The 18,533-nt window shown below is 48.1% G+C and overlaps 1 protein-coding gene across 1 annotated transcript in view; it reads right to left on the reverse strand.

Moving 5' to 3' along the window:
- Positions 1–465: 465 nt before the first annotated feature.
- The window catches only part of LOC138581043 (sulfotransferase 1 family member D1-like), a 193,292-nt gene continuing 175,224 nt past the window's right edge, over positions 466–18,533 (reverse strand). The window contains exons 5-8 of the mRNA XM_069652071.1: positions 17,545–17,671; positions 14,958–15,052; positions 14,631–14,811; positions 466–879 (exon numbers count right to left, since the gene is read on the reverse strand). Coding sequence (XP_069508172.1) covers positions 767–879; positions 14,631–14,811; positions 14,958–15,052; positions 17,545–17,671 — 516 coding nt within the window. The 3' untranslated portion in view covers positions 466–766. The remainder of the gene's footprint in view (positions 880–14,630; positions 14,812–14,957; positions 15,053–17,544; positions 17,672–18,533) is intronic.

The raw sequence follows: 18,533 nt of genomic DNA on the forward strand, positions 1-18,533 counted from the left end.
AGAGTGCCATTATATGGTTTTATGCATCTCAATAAGTGCATAACCAATGACCATGCTACCGGCAGGAAATACCGAAGCCGGTATGGGAAGGCCTCCTTTGGGTTAAATCGGTGTTAGCATGCCCTAAGAAGCAAATACCAATCCACATTCCCAGACAGTTAGTCCACACTCAATGAGAGCCTTAATAAAGCACTTGTGGCAGGTGGAATTCTTAAGATGGTCAAGGGGAGACTTTCTGATCAGTCAGAGGTCCCAAAAAGCAATGGCAGACAATATCAGGGCCGATCATCAAAGAGGTTGTGCTGAATAACCCATGGCGCAGCATAGCAAGTAAGGCTGGGCTAGAGCAGGAGAGAGACATGTTGAGAATCTGTGTGGCTTTGGTAGCCGACAGCCCACAGCAGACACATATTTTTTTCACTTGTTTTTCTCATTGGGCTAATATTCCACTCTCCAAACACATTCACACATTTTCTGTGACCAATATTCAGTTTATTTACCACCGGGGGAAAGACAGATGACTAGAGGGCAGGAAAGTTGGTAAGCCGCTCTGCCAGAGAGTAGGCTCGAAGGTGGGAAAGATTGTGGGCTAGATGCAACTGTTGCATTCTGGTTGAAATAGCAGTAGGATGTGCCTCTGCCTAGAAAAGAAGGATATTACAAAATGGGTAGGAATGAAAATCCAAAAATTCAAAAACCAACTAAGGATAAGGACATTTTTTTTTACAGCAAAGCATTGAGAGGAAGGAATGCGGCGACTGGTGACTCATAGCTCTGTCCGGAAGCGTAACGGGCACCCTGCCATGTTCCTCTCGTAATCTTCATCAAAGCTCTCGTTCTGGGTTACAGTGAAGTGTTTCTTCCAGTCCCCAGCAATCCCTGTGCAGAGAGAAATAAATTAATATGATTCAGAATCATGGAATTTCACTAGAAAAGGGCAATGTGTATTTCTCACAGTTCAGAAGGGACTTATGGCCATGGAATAGCGCACTAGTTTGGTAACCTCTAGTCTCAGCAGAGGCCCCAGCAGGCACAGTTGTAGTGTGCCCATCCGGAATGTGTGCCGGTATGTTGCTACTGGCACCCTTCATTCCGGACTGGCAGAATTGTAATGAAGTCTCATTAAAAACGTTTTTCACAATAGTTTTTTAAGTTCAATTTCAAGAATGGCTTTATTTTCAGCTAAAAGCTATAAAAGCATACAACAAATACAACAGAGAGCTTTCACAGTTTAGGTTAAAGCCAAGAATGACATGATTTAAAAGTGCATTAATTTCAGGTAAAGCCTGCCTTTAAAACGTCAGAAAACAATTTGACATACTTTGAGCAAAAATTCAGTTCCAATGAAGTAATAAATACATAATCAATAATTATTTCATATATACTAAACCCTTGCCCAATAAATACCGTATTAAAAATCACTATTTTAGGGAAGTTTTCCAAAAACAAAAACAAAGAGTAAAAATGGGTAGAGTACAGTAGTAACCCCATCTTAAGATGGCGGGAATGGACTCGCAGCCCCAGATTACTTACATTTCAAGAACCATGGTGACTTTATAGGGGGGTCAAGCATCAAATCCAATGACAGTAAGAATTTTACATCTACATAGTCACGCCAGATAACTTGCGATATTCATTAAGAAGCCCTCTGCCGATCCTTCCTCCCCGGCAAACTAACGCCCAATCTCTATCACTCCATTCCTGGGCAAACTCCTGGAAAAGCTGGCCATCTCCCAGCTTGCTCTCCACACTGAATCTGTTGGTTGTCTCTATGACCACCAGTCTGGCTTTAGAGCAGCCATTATCATGGAAACTGCTCCCCTGAACACCCGTGAAGAATTGCTCTCTAATCTCAAATCTAACCTTCCTTTTTTCCTTATTCTCCTTTATCTATCCTCTGCCTTCGAAACGGTCAACCACGCCATCCTGATAAATTGTCTCTGTGACAACCTGGGCATCACGGGCCAGGCCCTAGCCTGGTTGACCTCCTTTCTCTCTGATCAACCCTCCCAGGTCCAACTTGAGTCATTTATCTCCACCACCTCTGTCTCTACATGTGGTGTTCCCCCGGGTTCCAACCTCGCACCATGGCTCTTCATCTATAATTTGGCTCCTCTGGCCCACCTCATTTCTACTTTCTCTTCTAACTTTCAGTGTTATGCAGATGACACTCAGCTCTCCTTCAGGGTCCCCTCAACCTCCTCTGCTCTCTGGCTCATTCCTGATTGTCTATCCACGATTCAGGAATGGTGTGCCTCCAACGATCTCTGCCTAAATGCCAGTAAGACTGAGATCCTTCTCGTTGGGACCCCTGCTCCACACTTCCCTTTTTCACTCTGGCCGACCACCCTGGGCCCTCTACCTGCACCTTCCTGCGAGGCAAAAAACCTTGTTGTCATCTTTGACTCCACCCTCTCCTTCTCTCCCCACATCTCTGACATCTCTAAGAAGACCCACTACCAGCTGCACCTCCTCAGAGGTATTCATCCTGTTCTCAGTTTTCCCCAGAAGCTCACTGTCTCCAGAGCCCTAGTTCTCTCTAGTCTGGGTTACTGCAACAGCCTATTTATAAATATGCCTGCCTCTACTCTTCTCCCTTTGCATCTAATCCAGAACAGGACTGTAGAACTTGTCCTTGGCCTCAAGGCCAGGGATCGCATCTGTCCAGCCCTGAAATATCTCCACTGGCTGCAAGGATCAAGTTCAAGCCCCTCTGCATTGTCCACAAGGCTTTCTGCAGACAGGAACCACACTAAATCCAACTCTCTCTTTCTAAGCATCTTACATCTCGAGCCCTCCGCTCATCCACCTCCAACTCTCTGAGGGTCAAACGCTTCTCCAGTCAGAGATTGGTGGGTAGATCTCGGTCTTCGGTTGGGGCCTCCCTCTGGAACAGCCACCCTCAAACTTCAGCAGGACAACCTTACGTTCTGGAAGCAACTCAAGCGCTTCCTCTTTGCTTCTGATATCTCTCTCTCTCTCCCCAGTTGATGCCCTTGTCTGCTGTGCTAACTGGTTACCTGGCCACCCTCTGAACCTCACAGGCAAAAGGCTCCTGCATGACCTGCCTCCCTGCACTTACTTGAGCCTCCACCCTGGCTGCACTTACCACACTTTTTGCCACTGCATTCTCCTCCTCCACCCCCTGGAACTTCTCCTCTTCCTTCCCCCTCGCACTTGCATGATCGGGATGACACAAAGCCTAGTAAGATTGTTTGTCCTCCCTTTGTCTCCCCTTCCTTGTCTTGTCGCACCTAGAAATACTTGTGTATAGGCGGGTTATAAATGATTTATCATATCACACAAAAGGGATTAGCGGTGCCTTAGCAAAACTTTACAGCATCCGCCACTGAACGTACACCCTCACTTTAATGGTTTCAAGCACCGTACTCTCACCTGTTTCAATGGTTCACACAAGAATAAAAAGTGTACAATTGTCTCTTCTCCCACTTACACAAGGAACAGAGACCATCCCCACCATTTTCCCACGATTTGGTGAAAGCAGCAATATTTAATGTCTGCATCCTAAAGCTAATCAACAATGCAGATCTGTGTGATCCGGCCGCGGCTTCTTTTACTGCGATGGAAAAGTTTGCATGGGAAATGCACGAACACAAAATGTTCGACCATTTCCATGCAAACATGTTAAAAACACTACAAAACCCACACCCCAACACACACCCCCACGCAGACCCTACTTACCATGCGCCAGTTACCTTTCACTTTTGTGAACGGGAACCAGCGTCCTTTTTTCTTTTTTTTTTGCGGGCTACTCTAGGGGTTTGCCCCTGCAACTCCCGTTCACTATAGTGTCTAGTATAGTGAGCAGGGTGTTGCGGGGGACACCCCTGCAGCCCCTGTTTTTTTTCTTTTTTTTCGGGGTGCTGCGGGGGAGTCCCCCGCAACACCCACTCGCCATACTGTGTTTTATTTTTTTAAATGCACGCCACCAACGGTTCGAACTTTTGGTGATCGAACCTTTGGTGTCATGCATTTACAACCTTTTTGTATAGGTCGAACTTTTTTTTCCTGTTATTTCTACCGATACCAACAATGCACACACATATGAGGGCTTGGAATAATCCAAGAAATCTTCTTGGCCAAATTCTGATTTGTATGCTAGATAATTCGGTCCCAATTTTAGCATACCAGTCACGTCCGCCATTTTACTCCTGAATAGGGCAATTTCTTTATCCTTTAACCTGGATTTATCAGCCTTCCCAATGGATTTTGGGTCCAACCATAATGCTGCTTCATTGAGGCTAAAGAACACCCATTTCACATGGACAAACAAGGGGATGCTATTGCCTCCTACTAAACCCGTGCATGTATCATTGCGTCACAATATTTCTCTAGGCAATCTGTACTCCATAGCCTTAGCCAATAAAGTACAGGGTGAAATGCCATCTAGTCTTCAATCGGGGACACATCCATTTCCAAATGCAACAATGCATTGGGGGTGCCTACGGGTAGATGAAGGATTTGCTATACATGTTCATTTACCATGGCAGTTAAAGTTTTTGAGTTGGCATGTACACAGAGTTCTGCACCATAAAAGACATCCAGGGATCGCTTGTTTGCGGTACAATTCTAGTGCTGCAGCAATTGCCCCCCTGACATGCCTTGTATGGAACATTCTATGGGCCCTAGCATATTTCCCCAAAGTGGAGTCCATTTGTATGAAATTTGATTCCCAAGTAATCAACAAACTCAACCTGTTTCAGTCTTTCCCCTCCACTCTACTCATTAGCCTACACAGGGTTTTGCAAACCAGGGGCCTGAAAACAAGAGTCTTTGTTTTATTAATATTCAGCCTCACATTTTCAGGAAAAGAAATATCCACGATTAGTGTCAGGATTCCAGGGTATAATTGCTAGCAGCACAGGGCCATATGCATACAGCAGTGCAGGGGAATTGTCTGCCCCCATTCTAGGACAGTCAATGCACTCCTGTATCAATGACACAATAATCTCCTCCATATAAAAGGAAAACAACAATGGGGCTAATAAGCCGCGTTGTCTCACCCTCTGCAGTACAGGAAAAAAATCAGTAATCTCCCCAGGCAGACCATATTATACGGCTGGTCTTCATTATTACTATACAATGGGCCTCATTACACGTATCTCGGTAAGGCAACAATGGCGCCGCTATCGCAACCGGCACCGTTCCTACCGTACCGCCATACTACGAGTTCTGCTCGCGGGTGCCCTTGCACCAGGTCAGACCTGGTGGCTGCAAGGGCACCCGCGAGCAGAACTCGTAGTATGGCGGTACGGTAGCAACGGTGCCGGTAGCGATACCGGCACCCACGAGCAGAACATGATGGTAGCACCGGTACCGTTAATAACGGTACCGTTGCTACCACCCTCCCCATTCCCATTGAGCCCCGTCGGGCTCGAATGGGGATGTACCAGGCCCGGCACCCGCGAAAAGGGAAATTACCGGGTGCGAGTTTGGAGGTAGCCTTGCCGGTTTTACCGCCAAGGCTACCTCCAACCTCGTAATGAAGCCCAATGCCTGGATAATAGAAATTAAGCGGGACGGGGCTTTCTTTTTCTTTAACACTTGGCACAGAGCTTCCTGCAACACTTCCCGTCAAGCACAGTTTTGAGGTCTACATAAATTGCGTATAACTTCATAACTCTCAGAACCGTGTAGTTTTGCACCAACATTAGTAATCTGAAACTTGTATCTATTGCACTTTTGTACTTTTTGTTTTTCCGAACCCTGCTTGGAGATCACCAATACTGCCCTTATCCTCCACCCAAGGCTGCAAATGGACCAAAATTGATTTTGTGAAGATCTTGCCACTGCTGTCCAAAGGTGAAATGGGCCCATAATTCTCTGCGAGTCCCTACACCCTTTCTTAAATATCGGAACAATTAAAGTAGATTGCCAGGATGTGGGAACAGTTTTAGCCACAAGGATAATATTAAAAGGTTTCCACAAAATTGGGCCCCATATTTCATCTTTATAAAAAAATCTCCCAGGATTCCATCTAGGCCTGCCGCTTTTCCACTCTTCTGATTACATATTGCATTACATATTTCCTGCCCTGTTAAGAGGAGCCGATAATCCTCTAGGGGTTCTTCCACATTCACATTGCTCGCCATCGGGGCTGTATCTACATGGTTGACCGTGGCTCCACAATAAGCGAGAGAAACTATCCCGCCAGGCAATGGCTGTAATGCAACAAAACAAAGCCCCATTTGTATCTGCCCCCCGAGATTCTCTCCCAAAAATCTCCAATATCACCTTTCTCAAAGGCGTGCTGCAGGGGACACCGACGGTCCTAACATGGGCATTCTTCTAGTCTGCTACCAGCTTTTTATAAATCATTCTATGATTGTGCAGCTGTACCTTATCCAATGGAATATCAGACTTGAGACATTCCAATTGTCTGTCTCCCCCCCTCCCATACTTGTTCTCACCCCCCCTCCAGCACTGTCTGAAATGTCGTCAGGCCTAGTACGATAGTTGCTTGTTTTGTTCCTCTCCCTCTTTTCTCCTCCTCTCTCCCTGACCTCTCGTATTATTCCGGCTCTACCAGAAATGTCGTCAGGCCTAGTAAAGTAGTCGTCTGTCTGTTTCCCACTTCTTTCCTATCTGTGTCTTAGCACTTTCACTATCTGAAATGTCGCCACGCCGAGTACGGTAGTTAATTTCACATTCTTGTTGTTCATGCCCTGTAAGAATGTCATTGTATTTTCACTTGTTACCTTCCTTGCCTTGAAGCCCTTTGAAACACATTGTGTATAGGTGCTATATAAATAAAATATCATATCATAATATCTGCCTCTTTGCTGCCCGGAATTCAGCGTCATACCCCTTGGCCCGATTTATGGTGGTTTAAATTTACGAGCCTCACAAGAAAAATGCGGGGACAAGATTTGCGGTCAGTTTTTCAAATTCCCCAGAATACCATCACTTGGGGTTTCATCACCACAAATCACCTCTAAGATACTCAGGATGGACTCATAAACTGTGGGCTTTTTGTCATGCTCCATCATTTTTGACCATTTGATAACCTTATGGGCATTTCCTGAAACCATTAAATGACAATTAATTTCCAGTTTAAGTTTATGGATAAAAGTCAGTGATCACTGGACTGTATATTTAATACGTCAAAGCCATCTACCTTACACGAGTCCTTAGCCATTATCAGTATGTCATCTATTCTATTACTGAGCTGCCATTTACCCCCGAAAATGTATGATGAGCAGGCTGATCTGATCTTTTTTCCCAATTATATTGATTGTACATGTTGTTTACTTTCATGTTGGAACGCTAAAATAGTTATTGTTACTACAATGGTGCACTGTAAGGAAAAATGGACTGCACTTATTTCAACAATGCCATTGATTTCAACAGAGACGATGTGCACCAAAAAAACTGAGAATTAAAGGGTCAGCAGCCCGCTTTGCGCACTAAGTAGATGACAGGCCTTGGGAGTGAACATAGCATTGTCCAGAAGTGGAGGAAGAAAGGATGGCATGTAACATTTTCTTCCGACCACAGGAAGATATGGGTGTAGCTTGCCAAAAGTCAGAAGAGGTGAGATGGTGCTACAAGACTCTTGAATATTCCCAAAGGGTCTGTCACATGTTTAATGACACACAAAGGCTAGGGAAGGAAATGACATCGCCTGGGAGGTGGATAGAAATGCCCAGCATCTATAGGTCCTGGGCTGGGTTTTGAAAGAAGAGGTATAAGCAACTGCAAGCCCGGGGGCAGGGCTTTTTGACCTACTGCTGAATCCATGAAGGGCTGCTGCCTGTTGACGATTCCACAAAGCTTGTGGGCCGATGAAATTTACAAGGGTTACTTTTGACCTAGGCTTTCCACATACGTCTGTGGCCTGGTTTTTGACGGGGCCTGCCCTGTCCATCGCATTTAAAAGAACAAGGTTTAGATTCTACACGCTCTAATTGAGAAAAAGATAAAGTTGAGGCTGCATGTTTTATAATTTGAAAGGCTTTCCTCGTGTGTGAGTGTCAAGCTGAACTGTGTCATCGGAGCCTAAGGCATGTCGGCAAGCCTTGCTGGGCTTTGAACGTTGCTGTGAGCAGGACTGTTATCTTTGTGCTGGAACGGCAGACAGGACAGCAATAGCTGGGATTCCGAGCCAAAAGGTATCAACTAGTGCCGAAAGGGTCTCATTTAAAGTTGCAAGTGTTGCCAGGCACTCGAGAGTTAATGAGTGCAGCCCCCGCCGTTGGGGAGGCGGAGTTATTGTATTGGGGAGCGGGAAGGAGACACGGGGAGTTCTGGGTAAGGCGCGAAGGCGCCAGTTCCTGTTAGAGATTAGATGAATAAAGAAGTTGTTACATCCACTCCGTGTGCGCGTCCTCCTTACTGGCCCTTCTGAGAGGGTAACACTGGCGACGAGGTCTTCCAGTGCGCACCGCGGAGTCCTCCTCCTCCTTGGCAATCCGCCACGCTCGTGCTCGGCAGGCCTACCGGCTCCTCCGCCGCATGCACCTCCTCCTGCTCCTTCGGTGGCCGCACACGTGCCACCACCTTCCTCTTTCCGCTACATCGGGGATTTTTACCACGTGCCCTCCGGCAACTGAAGTACGCCACGGCCTGACTCATCTCCTCCCGAGGAGCTACCGTCGCACATCGCCATGAGCAGAAGGGGCTCCACCTCAGGGTCCGGGCCCAGTTCACCTCAACTGCCCCGTGCGACGCAACCGATTCAACTACGCCTACCCCCACCTTTCACCATGACCCCACAGTCCACAAAAGGGCCGCGATGGACTGACTGGATGGAAGATTTTCAACACTACGTACTGGGGTCCGGCGATGGCGAATCGCCCAACATCAGGGACATTTTCCTCAACCTGGTGGGGGGAGAGATCAAAACCGTGGTAAAACGATTCCCGCTGCAGAACAAAACACCTTCAAGAACTTGATTAAGGCGCTAGACAAGCTCCTCATAATTGAAGTCAACCGTGACTATGAACGCTACTTATTCAACAAGTGCACCCAAATGCCACAAGAGACGGTAGATGAGTTCATCACCCGCCTTCGGGTAAAAGGAGCGAACTGTCAATTTGACGCGTATTCACTGGAAGAAGCCATTAGACTGAGGGTCATCGAAGGGTGCCTGTCTCCGGCCCTCAAGAAACAGCTCCTGAAGAAACCTCTCACTATCCAAGAGGTGAGTGAACTAGCCCGCATTCACGAGAGGGTGGATGCCCAGGCCACATCCATGTGCAATCCGGCCCACCCCAAATTGGACACTGCTGAAACCGTTGCGGCGCTGCAGCCATCCCGCCCGGGAGATAGAGGCTCATACCCGTACAGGACGCAGCCCATGCAAGCTCCTCGTCTACAGCGGCAGTGTTATCGATGTGGGATGTCGTTCCCCCATGCCGGAGCGTGTCCAGCGCTATCACAACGATGCTCGAATTGCGGGAGAGAGGGCCACTTCCAGTCCGTATGCCGGGAGGGCATACCATTCCCGCCGGTGAGACCCCTCACACAGGCCAGGATGCCTTTCCGTCCGCCGTCCCCACAATACCACCAGCCCAGATTCGGCCAACCAGGAGGGGGACAGAGGCGGTACATCAGAGCCATCGATGAGTATCAAACCCAAGGTTACCCGATGCAACCTGAACAACCGGATCAGCCACAAGCTCTCACCGACGAATATGACCACCCCCCGATAGACTTCAGATATGGGTCTGCCTTCCATGACGTGCAAGATGCGGCATATGATCCGCCATACGACATGTATGACCAGGACGAATTCGTCAACCTGATACAGGACACCGAAGAAGCCAGAGAGGCCCCCAAAATCCCTGTCAAGATGGGCAATCAACAGTTCCTTTTCATGATCGACTCAGGCGCCACCGTCAACATCATGGGTGAACAGGACTACGCCAAAATTCTGAACCCACCAGCACTGGAGGCCCCCCGTTCCAGAATTTTCCAGTGGGGTGCCGCAACGCCCGTACAGGCTGTGGGATGTTTCACACAATGCTTCCTCCTGAACGGCCGGCAGATCGACACGACTATCCACGTCATCCGGTCGCTCACCAAAAGCCGATGCCTCCTCAGTTACCACACGGCATCTCGTCTGGGACTAATCGAAATCCATGTGAGAGCGGGAGACGTCATTGCCGCAACCTCGGACAGCCTGAGCTCGAGAGACTCAGTCGGCACTGTCACGTGCCATCAACCGCAAAATGTGATCACACAGGCCGACGTTGCGAGTGGTTTCCCGAAGCTGTGCAAAGGCCTGGGCAAGCTCAAGGCCCCCCCCATCCGGCTACACATCGACCCTTCGGTGACCCCCGTCCCGCAACACCCTCGGAGAGTTGGATTTCACCTACAGACGGCAGTGTCGGAGGCACTTCACCAACTGCTCTCCGACGGTATCATCGAACCAGCCACCGGGCCGACGCCGTGGGTGTCACCACTTGTGATCGTGCCCAAGGAAGGGGGCAAGATACGTCTGTGCGTTGACATGAGGGTGGCAAACACCGCCATCCAACGGGAGAGACATCCAGGACCGTGCATCGAGGACATGATCGTCCAACTGAACAACGCCCAGATGTTCTCCAAGCTCGACCTCAATCAAGGTTACCATCAGTTGGAGCTGCATCCGGAGTCCAGACCCATCACCACATTCGCCACCCACGATGGCCTCTACAGATACCGGCGGCTGAACTTTGGGATCTCGTCCGCCGCAGAAATTTTTCAGGAGGCCATCCGGCAGGTAATCAGACCCATCAAAGGCACCCTAAATTACAGCGACGATATCCTCGTGTTCGGATCGACGAAAGAGGCCCACGACCGAGCCCTCCTTGCCACGTGCACGGCACTCCAAGATGCGGGTCTCACCCTCAACATCTCCAAATGCAGATTCAGTAAATCGAAGCTGAAATTCTTCGGTCACATCTTCTCCCGTGAAGGGATGCTCCCGGACCCTGACAAGGTCGACACCATTACCAACCTGAGCGAGCCGCGGCAAGTGGCCGAAGTCCGTTCGTTCCTCGGCATGGCGGGGTATTGTGCCAGATACATACCCCACTACGCGTCCCTCACGGACCCACTACGTAAACTCCTGCAAAAGGAAGCAGCCTTCGAGTGGACCCCCGCGTGTCGTGCGGCATTCTCTGACATCAAGCGTGCCCTGGCGGAGGCACACCGATTGGCGTACTTCAACCCGTCATGGCACACCGAAATTGTCGTGGATGCTAGCCCGGTGGGCCTCGGCGCCATCTTGGCCCAGACCAGCGGGGAGGACATTCACCCACGACATGTGATCGCATATGCGAGCAGGGCGCTGTCCGCCCCGGAACTTGCCTACTCCCAGGCGGAAAAGGAGAGTTTGGCAGCTGTCTGGGCCTGCGAACATTTCCACAATTTCGTCATTGGCAAAAAGTTTACGCTCATCACTGATCACCAGGCCCTGTTGTCCCTGTTTGGGAACCCTCACACCAAGATGCCCCCTAGGATCGAGAGGTGGGGCATCCGCCTGCAAGAATACAACTATGACATAGTACACCGCCCCGGGGGTGACCTCAACCCCGCTGACTACTTATCACGACACCCCGTCGGGGCGCCAGTGACCCGGGAGGGTGACGTCGCCTACGTACAGTTCATCTCCACCAACTCACTGCCACCCGCGATGTCCCTCGAGAGAGTTGCAGCCGCATCGGCGGCCGACCCGACCATGGCCCTCGCCATCAGCCTCACCTCCGCCAACAAGTGGCACGACCACCGCAGAGCGACGCTGGCGCACCCGGGGGTATGCAAACAGGAAATTGAGCGGCTGGCCAGGATACACAGGGAGCTGGCTGTGAAGGACAACGACATCCTCCTCAGAGGGTGCAAGATCGTCATCCCCGCCACGCTACGGAACGAGGTCGTGCACATAGCACACGAGGGCCACAGGGGCGCGGACAACACAAAGAAACAGCTGAGGTGCCATGTCTGGTTCCCCTTCCTGGACACGGCAGTAGAAGAATGGGTGAGAAACTGCCATGCATGTCAGTGCACTGCCCCTCCAGAACACCCTCCCCCGCTACAATATACACAGATTCCAGAACGCCCGTGGGAGCGCGTAGCAATAGATTTTTACGGGCCGACGGAAGCTGGCGATTACCTCCTGCTTCTCATAGACGAGCACTCAAGGTTCCCGATAGTCAAATCCGTCACCACCACTGCATTCCCACAGGTAGCGGCGGTGATAGAAGAGGCATTCAGCGAGTGGGGGATCCCGAAGATGGTCAAATCTGACAATGGACCGCCATTCTGTGGCCACGAATTCAGGACACTAGCAGAACACCTAGGGTTTAAACACATGAAGGTGACCCCTCGCCACCCACAAGCGAATGGCATGGCCGAACGCTTCATGGCGTCCATCAAAAAAACACGACAAAGAGCCATGCTGGAGGCAGTCGACCCTCACCAGGCGTTGTGCCGACTCTTAAGGGATTATAGAAACACCCCACACGAAGCCACGAACAAGACGCCTGCTGAACTAATGCTTCGATACAAGGTGAGAACCCGCATACCTCACAACTTGTCACCGGAAGAACCGCCTGACATAGAGGTGCTCCAAAAGGATGCAGAGGTAAGAGAAAAAGCGAGATGGGACACTGACTCACGCCGCCATGCGACGTTGCCAGACTTCCACGTAGGGGACGAAGTGCTCGTACAACAACCAACCCTCAGGAAGACAGATCCGCGGTTTGCCCCAAGCCCCATGAGGGTAACCGCAGTCAACGGCACTATGGTGACAGCGGAGGACCAACATCGAGCTGTCACCAGGAACTGTCAACACTTCAAACACTACAACAGACGAGAGGGATCAGGAGGGCCCCAAAGGTCTGTCTCTCCAGAACCTCGAGAGCCGCGGGATGACCCGTGGATTCCCCCGGGAAGAGACCCGGACGAGCCGAGTCAGGAAGAAGGTGCCCCGGAAACCCCGGGACCAAGCGCCCTTGACGAGAGGCCTCGGAGAGTCGTCAAGAAGCCGGTGAGACTAGTTGAAGAGTGTTGACTCTGATGTTTGGACATATTGTTCGGGGGTGGTGTTGCCAGGCACTCAAGAGTTAATGAGTGCAGCCCCCGCCGTTGGGGAGGCGGAGTTATTGTATTGGGGAGCGGGAAGGAGAAACGGGGAGTTCTGGGTAAGGCGCGAAGGCGCCAGTTCCTGTTAGAGATTAGATGAATAAAGAAGTTGTTACATCCACTCCGTGTGCGCGTCCTCCTTACTGGCCCTTCTGAGAGGGTAACAGCAAGTGAGTATTAATAGGGTTGAAAAAGATTTGGAATGTTTTCCAAGGGGTGATTTTGGTCAGGTCTGACTGACCTAAAAGGCAATTCCCTTTTTTCTTCATGGTACCTGAAGACACAAAAGCTGCCTGGATGTAAACTGATTATGGGAATAATTCTGCTATGCAAGGAAATTCATTATCTCTAACCTCAGACTAACCTGACTCTTAGCTAGGGGTTAGATAGGGTATACGAGGGCTGGTTCCTGAAGTTCAACTGATTTCATTACCAACTGAAGTCCATGCTAAGGAATGTCCCAAATTCATCCTCAATCTACTAATAGTATACAAGGGGAAATGTTAAGGGATGTTAATCTATAGTATATAAACTATTAATGAATACTAAATAGCTTTTAGAACTCAAAGAAAATTGTCAGTGTGTAATTGCATGTTCTGTTTTTTTTTCTAATAACAAAATGCATAGTTGAAGTGATGTGCTGCTGATGATTTTGAGATATGCTGTGCATGTAAATGTCTAATTGTGTTGAAGCTGTGCATATAAAGATGTTACATTCTAAGCCTATATAGTAGTCTATTATTGTTTGGCCTGGTCAATTTGTAATATATAGTGTGGCAATTTGGTGAGTGCCTAGTGTAGTATAAGGCCTTCTGAGGCATAAGGCCTTCTAGATAACTGCATTCCTCTGGTACCGACTCCTTGCGTGTGACGCGATTTGCTAAACGGAGATCAGATGGTTGATCGCTTTCCTCAGCAGGCTCCCTTCTTTGGAACAGCCTCCTCTTCACCTAGAGCAGGACCTCCTTAAGTTCTGTAAAACTTCAAGACCTTCCTCTTTACCTCTTCCTTCCCTCCCGCCCCTGCTAATTGCACAGTAGCTTGACTGGTGTGCAGGGCCCTTCTGCATTCCCAGGGCCCTCACCTCCCACAACCTATCATCCAGCTGCTGTCTATCCTCTACACTTGCCTCGGCTCACCCTTCAACACTGATGGTTGCACGTACATTTCTTCATAGCACTTCACCTGCTGCTCTCCATGAGCTCGACAGCACCTATCTCATACCCCTCCCCCCTCAGCACTTTCACGTTCTGAACACTCACAAGGCATTGTAGGTTTGTCTTCTCCTCCCCATTGTCTCTTTCTTTGTTGTATTTAATTATTTAACATTGCTGTAATTACCTTGTTTATCATCCCATGTCCCCTCCCTGTTGCCCTGTGGGTGCTTTGAAACAGTATTTGCTTCCTGTATAAGCAAAGTGTGATCACAAAGATGTGGCTATACACATTTTCTTACAGTACCCAGCATCAAGGGAAGGTAGCAAGGGAGAAATGCACCATAGATATTTACCTGGAACTTCATAGGAACTGAAGCTACTCACCCTTCCTCATGAATGGGGACACTGAATGGTCCATGATAGTGGTTGGAAGGGTTCTATAATTAGTCATTTTGTTCTGCTTCATCTCATTGAATGATGTTTTGTGGACAATTTTGTCCAAAACCTCTTCTGATAGGTCCTTCTCCATGAACTTAAGAATCTTCTGGATTTCACGCTTCGGGTCCTGCAGGCAGGGGTAACAGAGAGAGAGAGAGGGAGGTGTACATGTAAAATTGTCAGATGACACCAAAGTTTAGGGATAGAAACACAATGGTGGTGTTCCCCAAAGTAGATACTCCAGCATCATTTTGGGTTCCCTCAAGCTCTCACCTCCTTCATGTCCTCATAGAACAGGTACAAGATGCGCTGCTCCTTACTCTTCTCCCACCAGCCCTTCACGTGGTCATACCAGGACCCGAAACTGACTGATACAAAAGCAAACACGAGAAGTTATCCAAGCCCAAACAGCAGCTTGTTCAAAGTGCATCTATGGCACTGTCTCCTTTACTTGTTTTCATTACCACTTCTGTACATCGCCTATTGGCCTACACTTTTGCACTCCGCTGAGCAAAGTCAGTAAACGCTGCTTGCCATGCGTGCATGCTAAGCAGCATTCACAATTAAAATTAAATGCTGCCTGACATGCGAGCAGGTTGGGCAGTATTTCATTGTAAACAATTCGTACCACGTGTGCATTGTAAGCAGCATACCTAATGGATCACTTGGCAGACAGCAGGCTTTATGCAGGAGCTCGAGCATTTGCATGGCAGATATGATGGAAGGTGGTGGAAACACAAGTTGCGTTCTACCCCTTCTCTTCACCATACAAATGATTGAAAATGTGACATGGTGTGAATGAAAGGCCTAAAACCCTTACTCAAGGCTTTTACACCATTCATTCATACAAGACCACAATTGAAAATGAGCTCGCATGTGCTTATTTCATTGGATCTGGGTTTCACTTTACTGTAGAAAAAACTGAAGACCCTAATATAACTCACTTGATTGGCATTTTGTGTTTTAGTGCATACATGGACTTAACAGTTTGGAATAATCCAATTGTACGGTTTGTCTGGGTATTTAACTTAGAAGCCAACCACTTCACATTGAGTGAGACATGTGAAATGCTTGCGCATAGTCAAATCATGTATAGGTTGTGGTTTCTTGAGTGTCGGCTCATTCTTGGAAGTTTTCCTTAAATTCTCTGGTGCTCATTTTTCCTTTTTTGCTCTGTAAATTGTACTTTATATTTTAAATGTTATGCAAGCAAAGAAGCCCATGTATTAAAGCTGAGTGCAACTTTTTACAAATAGCACGCAGAATCATTGTCTGTAAAAATGCTTAGTGCCCGCCACGTCCCCATTAGATCACATGTAACCTCTATGGGTGTAGGTGAAATTTCTAGTATTGGATTTCGTTATTTACCTTTCTGGTTGTAAAAGACCTTTTACACTTGGCTGGTACCGTAATAAGAAAATCTCCTTTCTCAGATTATTTTTTGCTTATTGATGATTTATTTTCTGAAAGTAAAGGGCTCATTACACCACTACATTGTCATCCATTAGAAAAGGGAACATTTACTAAATGTGCAAATTTCCTTTTAGATATGTTTTCTTCCTGGGACATCACCCTCCCTTGTGCATGACAATGAATCCTTCCAGTTTTTATTTTAGGATGTGTGCCCTACCTACACACCAACCAATCTGGACACCTCTTGTTGCTTCCAGTTCCACAGCCTGTCTTGAACGAGTAATACGTGCATAATGAGTGTAAGTTAATTTGTAGTGCACACCATTCTTTTTGGGATTTCCCTGAAATCAGAAAGCGTTTCCGCCTCTCCTGCAATGATCCCACAAGCTGCTCCTTTTGGTTGTTTGGTGAGATGTTTGTCATGTTTGCACAAACACGGCTGTGCCCGCCCTGCCCCCATCGCCCCTACATCTTCTTTCAGCTAATGGTCCCCTATGACCTTGTGCTGATTGGTGCTGGTTGGACCACTCCTCTACCCCTTTCTGATTCCTGTTAACTAAACAAGGGTGTTTCATGGCTCACCTCTCCTCTCCCTTTGCAAGGTTTGTCCACTGGATAGACAAGGCGGCCTTGTGTATCTAAAGGACAAACCTTGCCAAGGCCCCCAAGTGCCCCTAATTTAGGTGAGCCATCTCTCCTCTTGCATTTCTTTATCTCTTAGCCCTAGTATTCACCTCACAGAGCTCCACATAGAGATACTCTTCATCTCACAGCGACACACATGGCCTCCCCACATGATGATAAACAAATGTTTTCCCCAGGTAAGTGTTAAAGCTCAAAAGCAAATACATTCAGAAGGACCATGGAAAAACATGGAATGTGGACGGGGTTGCCTGGTGGAAGACACAGCAGGGGTACGCTGAAGGAACAAGGGAAACCCGTTGTGAAATCCTTTTGAAGATTTTCCACAAGGAAGGGGACAGGGTGTGAGCATTAAAGGACCCCCTGGAGTCTGAAAGCTTTCCTCAGCCAGAGAGCCATAGAACAATAGTATTAAACTCTCAAAAGGTGAAGTAAACCAGAGGGAACAGTAGTAAAGACATCCAGCAGGTTTGGGGACTTATGGACCGAGCCCACACCTCTAGTGCATCTACTTGACACTAAGGGAAGGGGTTGATGTGACATTTTGTCTATCTTCTCTGTTCTGGCTCTCTTGCACTGCATCATTCCACAACATGACACACTCAAAGGGGGAACTTAAAAGGGGAACACTATGCCTGAAGGGGAATGTTTAGGCTTTCAGAGTGAGAGATGCAAGAAGCTCAGTGTAGTATGAGAAAGAACCAGCAGATGCTACAAAGATGAATAAAGATATAGGATTTCTTGCCACTGGATTTACATCTCCAGAGCGAATCACTGTAAACTCCCTTGGAGGCTATGCACTCACCATTTCCAGTCATGTACTTTTCCAGAAAGTTGTCCCAAGTACCAGGTTTTGGGTGCACTTTGGCCATCTGATAGAAGAAGTAATAAGAGACTGCCACGTCCTTGGCATTCCGTGCCACGTAGATAACCTGCAGGAGGCGGGGACAGAATGGATGTCAGAGGTCATTTTGATTCTAAACCTGATATTAAGTCTTCAATACCTGGACTCCAACTGAGAACCTGAAACATCAACAGTGACAGAAACACAGGAGAACCCAACCTGTAGCTTAGTTCAGAGTAAAATTTCCTTTAACAGAAATGGGAAGCCATTAAACTTGTCCTGTTCTGTCTTCTAAGTGTGGCAATGCCACAAGCATCTGTATCCCTATACCAACTCACTTCCCCTATAGGTGACAGGTTTTCATCTCTGTGCCACTCCTCGGCCCTCCCATCCATCCCGATGACAGGCTCTGTCCCTTCATGCCAGCCTCTGAGTCCACCTGGTTCTACTGGTGAAAATCATGGTCTCCTTGTGTCAATTCCTGGCGCTGCAAGTGACAGGTTCTCTATCAATGTACTATTCTGTTGCCCAGCAGGACATCCAGATAGTGATCACAGAGATCCAGGAGGACTGGATGGGTGAATAGATTATCATAGATCGTCATACCAAATCTGCAACCTCTGGGCAAATATGGGTGCAGGAGATAAACACAGGGGATCAGAGCCTGCTACCCCTAGGACTGCATGAGATCAGGGGACTTGGACAGAGAGCCAGAGCATGCCACCTGGATGTCCTGCTGGGCAACAGATTAGGGATCTATGCGATCACTGCAAAATTAAAATCACGAAAAAGAAAAAGTCTATTTTCTTTTTTTGAAAATGTATTTCACTGAATATATATGCAGTGAAGACCCCTGCCACCACTGCCCCGTACTCACCCCATATTTCAAAACACCACCCCCACATGCATATGCAGCAAAATGCTGCATTTAAAATTCAGAATTTTCATCC

Source organism: Ambystoma mexicanum, chromosome 3p (genome assembly GCF_040938575.1).
Source record: "Ambystoma mexicanum isolate Mex_15411 chromosome 3p, UKY_AmexF1_1, whole genome shotgun sequence".
In the NCBI taxonomy this organism is placed as follows: domain Eukaryota; kingdom Metazoa; phylum Chordata; class Amphibia; order Caudata; family Ambystomatidae; genus Ambystoma; species Ambystoma mexicanum.